Consider the following 11009-nt stretch of genomic DNA (forward strand, 5'->3'; position numbering starts at 1 on the left):
TATCGGATTTGGATCGGTCTCGTCTGACCGATACCCGATCCGGCAGAAGATGGCAGTATCGGATCGATGCATCCCTACTTTAAACCAGGGGTTTTCAAACTGGGGTCCATGATGCAAAGCCAGTGGGTCTGCAAAATAATTTGCTATGCCGTATTTTCCGGACTGCAACTTGCGTTTTTTTATCTTCTGAAATGTGCAATGGTTTATATTCCAAAGTGACTTATTTAATGCATTAATGTCAAATAAGCAAAGCGTAAACACGTAAAAGCGGGCACTTGAAGGTTTATATAGCTAAATATATTTCTCATGTCCTGGGTGTTTTTTTACTTAGACCTGTCCAGTATTTAAATTATTTCTGAAAGTAATAGTAAAATGCGACTTGCACACCGATGCAACTTATGTTTTGTCATCCACCCCCCCACCCCCCGACCTGGTGCTTTCCAGAAAATATGGTAAATTTAATTATATTAATTAATTATATTATGCTGTAGTATTAAAAAGTACATATACAATGGGGACCATTTGCACCAATAAAACAATCATATTATGTTCATTCCTCCTAACCACATTAAACTTTAACCTTAAACACTGTTATAATTATGAGGGGGTCCTTGGAAAATCCTCTCCCCTGTAAGGGGTCCCTGGCTCCAAAAAGTTTGAAAACCCCTGCTTTAAACTGACTCTTTTACTTTCCTAATAAATGTTCCTGTTCATACTTTGACTGATTCATCAGTGCATGTTATTCTTAAAAATTAAGCAAAATATAATGTCTTCTACCTTTTTGTTTTCTGCTTATATAACCCAAAATTCATAAGCAGGGAAACATAATATTAACCAATAACATAAACCAGTATAACAGCTGTATACCACCAGTGGATGAAATGAAGGTGTACCCTAGATTATTTCAGACTGAATAGTAAGTTTAAAGTCAATGTAAAGTCAAACTTTATCTTGTGTGTTTACTTAATGCCTGTGCCTGGACTTATTGTGCACAATTCATGCATGCTTTTCAAAAGAAGAAGAAGAAAAAAACTTGTAACGTACAACAACTGCTTTGCCTCTGAAGCAACTTTCCTTGTCAGATGGCATAACTGAGCCTCAACTCTTCCCCTCCAACCACCTCACTACATGTTGGATCCACCAAACAATTCCCAATGGATAAAATCCATTCCTACTCTCCAAATCCAAGTCCTACTCTACAATTTCTCTCTTTAAATAACCAAATTAATTTGGAAATCCTTCAGATTACAGAAGTGAAATGGTTTTGTGAATGCTGTTTCATTTTCATATTGTCTAACCAAAGCAAACAACTCCAAAATGCAGCGACTGTCCAAGCCTCCACTATGATCTAATCTCTCATGTGTGGTCAATGATTAAGAGGCTGAAGACACATGGCTCAGATGAAAGGGGAGATCATATGACTGACACCAGAGGAGTCCTGCTATGAGCACATTTAATTCATGATACCTGACACCACTGCAGAAGTCCAAAACCAACATCAAGACAAGCTATTCTCACTCTCACCCCGTAGAAAATTTGCACACTTGCCCACACCCCAAAACTCCCAGTGTATGACATCATCACCATGAGATCATAAACACTGGATTCACACATATAACAGGACAGTGTTTGAAGCCAAGTACAAGACTGAAGCTTGTCATCCTGTTTGAAGTTCTTTTACAACAGGCCCCAGATCATTACCAACTCGTCACTAACGATAAATTTCTACAGAGCTCTTAAAGGGACATGGGAGGAAAAATTATATTTCAATGCTTTTGCATTCTCTTCACAAAAGTTTCTCTGGAGAGAACTTAAGTTTTTGAGAGTGAACGCAAGTTTCTTGGGGGAACACAACACTTTTTCATGTGTATGCAAAGCTTCTTGGGGAATGTAATTACTGTTGCAAGAGAACGCAAATGTTTTGTGAGTGAATACAAAGATTCTTGGGGGACTGTAAGTGAATACAAAAGTTTCTCGGGGCAACACAATACTGTTGCGCAGTGAACAAATGTTTTGCGAGTGAACGCAAAGTTTCTTGGGGGAACGCAATACTTTTGCGAGAAAACTCAAATATTTCATCCCATCTCAATTTTTTCATCACACTTAAGTGGCTCCAAAAATGTAAAACTACGAACAACACTTTATGTGTGTCAGGACGTAATTTCCAGATGATAGCTGTAAACAGGAAGAAAGTGATCTTGTAATTGCACCTGTTTTGTGTGAGTGTGTACGTGCTCTGACCTGAGGACAACAGGCTTCCACTGCTGCCGCTGATGATTTTGCCTTTGCTGCCCATGTTGGCCAGTTTGGAGGTCTTGAGGGTTCCTGTTTCTGTCAGGTCTATGGCTATCTCATTCAGACTGCGTGCTGCGTGGATCTTACTCTGAGAGACAGAGACAGAGAGAGTGAATGTGCTTGCCAGCTGTGTTGAGTGTCTCAGAATTTTCCAAGAGAAGAACATTCCGCAGCTTTTAAAAGTGTAACAGAATCCTAGAACAAAATCAGAGACAGATAGTTATAAGTGTGTTTGTGTGTAAGTGTATGTGGCCCTGAGGATTGCAGAGATGGTTGTCTAGACGGTGAGACGGTTAGAGGTAGACCACAGAAACACACAGGAAGGTCGATGTAGTAAGAACGAGGTTATCAACCAAACACACACACTTTGATAAAAGAAAGTTTGGAGACGGATCCGAAAACACAAACGCACACTCACTTTGCTCTGTTTGCGGTCCAGGTAGAACTGGTGCTGGCTAATGGCCATGGCCCAGATGGATTTGATGAGGGTGGGACAGGCGTACCAGGTGTGCACAGCGATGCCACTGTGACCAAACGTCCTCCGCGTTACCGACGCCCTGCAGTTGGATCAAACACAAAACGACTTTATATTCACTGAATTTTATGACATTGTCAGTGCAGAAACCGATGTCAAAATGTTTATTATTGCCCAAACACATTTAAAACACTTATGTTTTGACAGACGCACACCATCTTTGTGTTTGTCATTTTAATAAATACAGTCAAAAAAACGTTACCTCCTCTAAATTGGATGAACCACAACCAAAGTTACATAAAAACAGCCAATAAACAGACATGTGACCATGTTATGTTGCTTGGCTAGTTAAGCTAATATTAAGATAAAGCTTACTGACGCTTTTAAAATTTTAACAGTTTTGCAAATTCAAATCTTCAAATTTACAAATATCTTCCAATCACTTTAAACACTACCATCCAAAAGTTTGGGATCAGTAAGATATTTAATGTTTTTGAAAGAAGTCTCTTATGCTCACCAAGGCTGCATTTACTTGATCAAAAATACATTAAAAACAGTAATACTGTGAAATATTATTATAATATAAAGTGACTGTTTTCTATTTTAATATATTTTGAAATGTAATTTATTCCTGTGATGCAAAGCTAAATTTTCAGCAGCCATTACTCCCGTCTTCAGTGTCACAATCCTTCAGAATCCTTCTAATATGCTGATTTGCTGCTCAATAAATATTTATTATTACCATCAATCTTGAAAGCAGTGGTGCCGTTTAATATTTTTGTCGAAACTGTGATACATTTTTGTCAAGTAGTTCAATAGCATCCAAGAACACCATCCAAGCTTTTGACCGATGGCTTATACTTCGATACTACTAGAGACGTATGATAAAAATTCACAAAAATGCATTTAAATTCTACTGTCTGCCATATTATTAGCCACCAGTTAAATATATATATTGTATGGGAGATATGAAATGTGAACTGGTGTTAGCACATAATACACCCGACAGTTCTGCAATGTATCAGCTTAACATACCACATACAGCACAGCCCACAGACACACGCACACCATTTACACTGTGGTCAAACCTAGCGCACGTGTGTGTCCTGTGACGGGCTTTATAAAAACCTCCAGGCCCCTCCACTAGAACAAAGATAAACAGCAGACCCTCATGTTCTGACTCTTATCAGAACTATATTAGTGTATGTGCGGGTGTTGCACTGACTTAAACTGAATGACAGTGAACTTAACAAAAAGGAAAATACATCATAGTCTCTCATGCTGCAAAATAAACAGATTGTATCATCTTCCTAAACTGTTTTGCTCTCTTTCATGTCATATTTCCCCAGCCTCCAGCATTTCTGTGAACTCCCTCTGTGTTCTCCTCGATTCTGGGCTGTCGTGGTGGTTGTTTGAACAGCGTGAATGAGGCGGTTTGTCTGTCAGCATCTGAGGCAGCGTGTGCTGCTGCTTTTGGCAGCATCTGCTCTCCTAAAGAGACTAACCAGCCCTCGGCACGCACTGATGATGTCATGAGGGCCTGATTAAACCCTGAACACATCCTAAAATCCACACAGAGAGAAAGAGAGAACAAACTGAAGATATGAAACAATCCCAGTTTTGACAGAAGAGAGAGAAGCAGAGAATCGAGATGAACTCAAACCACATCTCATTCACTACAGACAGACAGAGAGAAAACGAGGAGGGTATGTTTTTGTTCATTTGTTCCACTCAACAATCCAAAAGAATCAATGGTAAAACATATATGCTGAGATCTTTCAAATGTTTCATGAGATCTAAACAAACTTGTCTTTCAAACCCCTGCTGGGTTGGAGTGAATGTGGTACCCACAACATGTCCTGTCAGTGTACTTGACACATTGTTTGTAAGCCTATATAGTCCATGACCTGTGTGTGTGAGCGGACACGTGTAGGCTGTAATGTAGATTTACCTTCTCGGGTCATGGACTTCCACTGAGAACTTCTTCTCCCTGAAGTACAGGTTCTCCAACTGTCTCCATTGGAACACCTGCAGAGATGAGAGAACGTTTTTACAACATTCCCAAAATTTCAATCAAACAATCCATGGATGGTGCTCCAACGTCTTTAGACTGTAAACTCCTTCCAGATCAGAAAACTAAAAGAAAAGGCATTAAAAGAAAATCCAGAAGGTAAGTCCAGGCCAAGATATTTTACTTTTCTGTGCACTTTTGTGCTTAAGGTCAGTGTGAGTCTGTAAAATCCTCCTTAAGCACAGGGGAACAATGAGTCCTCCTCTGTATATGTGTAGAAAGAGAGAGACTGTTTGAATCAAGAGAGATTGAGAGTGAGAGAGCAAGCAAGAGTGGGAGGAGTCAGCCCCCTTCCAAGCCTCTCCTCCCTCAGGGACACACACTTCCTGTGTGGGTGGGGTTTATGGAGAGTTCAGAGTCATGTGTTTGTGTGTGTGCTATAGTAACCCCTCAAAACGCAGCGCAACAGCTTTGTTAAACTCCTCCACCTCTTTTCCCTTCATTCACTCAAAAAAACAGGTTCTGGTTCTCATTAAACGCCATCACGCACTCACACAGCTGTCTGCGGTACATACACTGGACCCCTGGAGCCATCAGCTGCACAGACACAAAGAAAATGCAATAGAAATAGAGAGTGGTGGAAAAAGTGGTATGAATATGCGTTTGCTGAAACTATTGCTTTCATTTAACAAGAAAAAGAGCCCTATACACTCATTCCAAGGTATATAAATGGTATACAATCTAAACTATCAAATACGTCCATAATTACTGTTAATAGTCATTAAAAGGACTTTGCATACAAACATTCCTTGGCAAAGACCTTGATTTAAGAAAAAAAGGAAAAGGAAAAGAGAAATGAAAAAATGATGGAAGAGAGAGGAGGGGAGGGGGTTGGCTTGAAGAGCTCAAGAATTTTAAGAGCCTGGGAAAACAATGGACAGATGAAGGAAGAGGGGAGGGAAGGAACATAGTTACACACACACACACACACACACACACACACACACACAATTTCCACATATATCACTAGGACTGGGAATTAAGAACTGGTTCCATTTAAAAAAAAAAATCTACTGGAACCAAATGATTTTCAAGGTTCTAATAACGGTCCTTTAACATCTGCAACATTCCACTGATGCAGATAAAATACTGCATTAAAATAGTCTTCCTGCAACTCTACTGAATCTAACATTTTAGATGAGATGAGATTATAATATAAATCGTATTTGGTATGAATCAATGAACGCAATATAAATAAAAGAAATGAAAGAGAAAGTCCAGTTGCTGCAAAATAATACAAAAATAATATTAAGAATACAGATTTATGAACTACAATTTGTGAACGAATGACTCTTTTTGAGGCAGTTCTTTCAAGAATCTTATGAATCAGTCTCAGGATTGTTATTGATTTAAATTGGTCTAAGTATACTTACCAGTGTTGTTATTGTAAACAATAAAAAAAAAAAGAATTTTTTTTTTTTTAAATAAATGTTGTCTTGGTGACTTACTAAAAGAAGTAAGTTTAAGTTGAAGTGTTAAAAGTAAAAGTAAAATCTTAAATAAAAATAAATTAAAGCTAAATATAAATAAATATATATAAAAAACAAAACTAATACAAATAACAAAAGAACACAAAATTGCTAAAACTTAAACTAAAATGAGAAACAAAATAAATACCATAATAGTATATAAATAATACTAAAATAACACTGATATATACAAACAATAAGTAACATGTTTTATAGTAATTAAAATAAAAGTAATATAGTAATAAAATTAATAAATAACATAAAATATATTACCAAAGATAGGATTATTTTGTTTGGTATAATGTTCTTCAAAAGTACTAAACAAATTGTTAATTCAGTTCAAATTTATTTGTAAAGCACTTCAAAAACCACAGAGTATACCAAAGTTCTGTACTTCTGTACTATTAAAATAACTAATTAAGATAAAACAGAGGAACATTAAACCAGAATATTTAAATTCCTTCTGATTTCCATCCCAAAATATCATAGAAACAGTGCAACTGAACAACACAGAGATGTTGATGAAGTGAATGTTTCTTGGTGTTAATGAGATGCTTTGATGGTCTCATGGGACCAAGAACAAACGTGACCCTCAACACTTTCAAAACAACTTTCATTATGGAGATACAAATCTTTCTCTCCTTAAGAGAGCGGGAGGGAGAGGAAAAAGAAAGTGAGGGAGGCTACAATGTTCCATGACATCTAAACGCTCTGTAGCGTGGTGCAGTTATAATAGCCAATGAGGTATGGAGCATTAACCACACCAGAGTATTTTGGGCACAGTGAGGTGGAACTGGGGACTTCAGATATTGTTCTGGATTGAGACGATCTCAGCTGAAAGTGTGTGTGATTTTGAGGCATTCAGTCACGAGAGGCTGTAAGAGAGAAAAGACATTTTAAAGGGGGCCCATGTGCCCAGTGATGTGCTGAATCCTGGTTAGTTCCAGCACATATTTCACTGACCGCTGAAACGTGTTCCAGTCCTCATGTTGTTTGGTTATTTAGATCTCTAGAAACAGGGTTAAATCTTGTTCTGGACTTCAAAGGATTTTAAATGAAGGCTCACAGCCATGGTGATGGGGTCCAGAGATTGGCTATGCCTGTATCTGAAAACCCCACCTCAGTTCTGATGCAGTTGATTCCAGTAAAGTCTGATGTTAGCATGCAGTTAAACGAAAAACTCAGAAACAAAAGCATGCAAACAACACACACGCAAATCCTAAGTGAAATAGTCTATTCTTAATCAGATGGTAACATTTTCCTTAATACTTTTCATTAAAATAGATTTACACTACCGTTCCAAATTTGGAGTATGACTTTCTTTTTTTTTAAGAAATCAATACTGTTATTTAGTAAGGATGCATTAAATTGATCGAAGTGGCAGTAAAGACATTTCTCAATTTAGAAAATATTTCCATTTCAAATAAAGGCTGTTCTTTTGAACTTTCTATTCAGCAAAAATTAAATAAATCATTCAATGCATTCTGAAAACAATGCAAAAGCTAACCACTTATTGAAATATAATCCTATCAAGAGTTCAAGCACAGAGTTAAGGATCACTAAAAACCAAAACACTTATCCAGAAAGTTCCAATATAAGGGAGTTTAGATTTTAATGAGTCTCATTGTAAATGTCATAGGTGTTTCATCACTATGACTCACATTCACTGCAGTTACTTTTATTATAACACACACATCGCCCACCCTGCAGTCTGTCTGTACATAGAATAATACAACAAGCCCCCACCCCTCTCTCACAAAGACACACAGAGACTACAGGAAGACTGTTTGTGTGTGGCATGGTATTTACTTAGCTGGAGCTATAACAAGCGCTTATGAGAAAAGACAGGGCATTGGAAAGGTCAAAGGTCACTAGCAGCAGACAGGATGAAAACAATCACCGGTGACTAAAGGGTTGCAATCCCATGATTCATAAGTACAATGTCACATCTGGCTAGAAGGGCAGCTATACACTTCTTTAATTTGCCATGCTGTTCATTTGTTTTACAAGGCAAGAATCTTTCAGTTATTGGAGCTAATGAGCTGATCCAAACCAATCAGAAACAGCCGCACACATGCCAGTTTTTGGGGAGTGGTCCCGGATTCGTCAGACACACTAATGTTTCCAGTATGTTTTGTGTTGTCAGGGTGACAGTAATCCTGCGGGTGTCTGCTGCTCGGTTTCCTGTTGCGGGTTTTGGAGTCAGCGAGGCTGCTGGAGGGAGTTTAGGTAGAGGACAATAGCTCTTGAGAAACACACGCACCCCAATTCAAGATGAAACCACAAATGTACTTGGTCACACCTCCGTGAAACTTTACACACACACTTTGGAACAGATGCTCTGCGGTTTCTCATTAGGAGAGGGTTTAAATTATGAAATTATGAAACTCATTAAATAAACCCAACCACTAACTCACCAAGTCTGCAACTTTTAGTGTGTGGCATATTTAACTGTATATCCCGCAGTCTCTCACACACACTGCCTACAGATGGAGAACAGCCACAAACCATTAGCGCATGTGAGCTTATCATCAAAACATTAAAACGTGCATATGTGATGGAGGCAAACTGTGTAATGAGAACATTAGTGGCAATGACCCATCTGAAATGCAGATCAGTGGAAAGTTGCAGCCTGGCATTTGAACACAGGGCTAGATGTCTGATTGTTCTCTGTGATTCATCATTTACTCACTCTCATGTCATTTCAAAGCTGTAGGACTGACTTTCTTCTGTTGAACATAAAAGAAGATATTTTGAAAAAAATGTCTCATTGTTAGTTTTTTTTCCCTATACAATGAAAGTCAATAGGGTCCAATGTTGCTGTGACTTGCACTGTATCAACAAAAACACTTTTAACATTATTTAAACTATATTATTTTGTGCTCTACAGTAAAACAAAAAAATATTATTACAGGTTTGGATCATCAAGGTGAGTAAATGATGACGTTCATTTTTGGTTGAACTATCCCTTTAAATTGTCATCCAGGTTTAGTTGGATTTGGCAGTAGAACTATAATTTTGTTTAGTTTGCATCTGTGGCATTTTTGGACACGCATCCGTTCTTCTTGCTGGTTTCTCTTCCCTCCATTCTGAGCTGCCCTCTGCTGTGTTGTATCTTTTCAACTTTCGTTTTCTGTAACAGATCCTTCTCTGTAAATAGGCCTGAGTTTGGCTTTTCGCTTGGCTGGACTTTCTGCTTTGAATGCTATTTTTAGCTTGCGGTTTTGGGAAAGGTTTTTCGGTTCCTCACCACAGGCTGAAGTTTTTGCCTGTCCTTTGGAGAGAACTTAAAACACTTGTGTGTGCTGTGAGAATGGAAAACCAAAGCCAGCGAACACACACCTGAAGTAAAGTCATTTCGACAGAAAGCATTTCTTCTGACTGAGACAGATTTGTAGCATTTCAGTTACCTGGTGTCACTGATCGTCTGTCTGGTAGTTTGAGAGTCTCTGTCTAAAGTTACAAAAAACGCTATGGGGTCAGACCGCCAGAGGTCATGACATATCTGAGGTCACCACACCCAAGTGTCAGACGGTCAGACTTCTCTTGGTTGACGTCATGAGGTTATGCAAAGGTGACCAGGTGATGAACACACATTCATACACATGCAAAAACACACAACTGAAGAAACTCATGCGAAGTTTCAAAACACAGCGTAAGGGAAACTGCTTACATCCACTGGATTTTCTACAAAGCAGAGAGTTTTAAAGGAGAAGTGGGATTTTTTTCCCTCCCTCATGAAGAAACAAAGAGCACTGTCATAAGCTACATTTTAAGTAGTGACTATGGTTCTGGGTGGTTGCCTAAGTCAAAAAAGACTAATTTGTCCATTTTATCGCCTGACAAGTAAGTCTGACCGCTTAGAAAAGTAATGGCCCACCTCTCCTCAACAAGTGACGTAATTTAAGGTCGTGTTCATGTCTGTAGCACAAATGGTGAGGGACGAACTATGCCAAGCACTACTATTACCATCAGGGAGGTAAAACTATTACAGGATGACCAAGATGAAGAGATGTGAAGGGAGGACAAACAGAAGTCAAACTATAGTAAGTCCACTAGGGCTGTCAAAAAAAAATTCGAATTTCGAATATCCGTCAAATAAAGAAAAAAATCCACAACGTTGCATTCGAATTTTAGGTCTGCATCAGCCGTCAGGCAGCCTTATCAGTGGCGCACGAAATGCGACGACAATGTTAGTGTCATTGCATTTTAATGCTTTTGTTAGCCTATCCAGTTGAACCCACTAGATGCGGCGCTGCTACGTTGTTCATTCAATATATAGTGGAAAACGAGAGCATCAGTGTGGCAAATATGTTGTTTACGATGAAACTGAAACCAAGCCATAAACCAAGCCGTTCACACAGAACGCATATTTATCACATTTTCTACCGGGGCATCTATCAGCGTTGCACTCGTGTCTCGCAGAAAGAGTTTGTTTAAAATTTAGGCAAGTTCAACTTTTAAAAAACATTAAAAAAAAGTCTCAAGACTTTATGGCGGTTTTCCCCCATCCCACTGTATCTCATGTTTTTAAATGAAGAAAGTAGCCTACTCTTTGTGATTGGTTTTCGGTCCTTTGTATTAAACTATACATACATGCATGCTGCTGTTTTTTCTTCTTCTACTTGTTTAAGCAACTTTATTAATTATATATGGTTTATAAACATTATTTTAAACATTATGCACTTTTTTTCGTCAT

General features: G+C 38.3%; 1 protein-coding gene across 1 annotated transcript in view; it reads right to left on the reverse strand.

The window, feature by feature from the left end:
* LOC107671155 (FERM domain-containing protein 4A) overlaps positions 1-11009 on the reverse strand; it is an 83296-nt gene that overhangs the window by 14967 nt on the left and 57320 nt on the right. The window contains exons 12-14 of the mRNA XM_016464018.1: positions 4722-4798; positions 2714-2852; positions 2242-2383 (exon numbers count right to left, since the gene is read on the reverse strand). Coding sequence (XP_016319504.1) covers positions 2242-2383; positions 2714-2852; positions 4722-4798 — 358 coding nt within the window. The remainder of the gene's footprint in view (positions 1-2241; positions 2384-2713; positions 2853-4721; positions 4799-11009) is intronic.

The sequence above is a fragment of the Sinocyclocheilus anshuiensis genome, unplaced genomic scaffold, assembly GCF_001515605.1.
Source record: "Sinocyclocheilus anshuiensis isolate Anshui unplaced genomic scaffold, SAMN03320099.WGS_v1.1 scaffold1141, whole genome shotgun sequence".
Lineage (NCBI taxonomy): Eukaryota > Metazoa > Chordata > Actinopteri > Cypriniformes > Cyprinidae > Sinocyclocheilus > Sinocyclocheilus anshuiensis.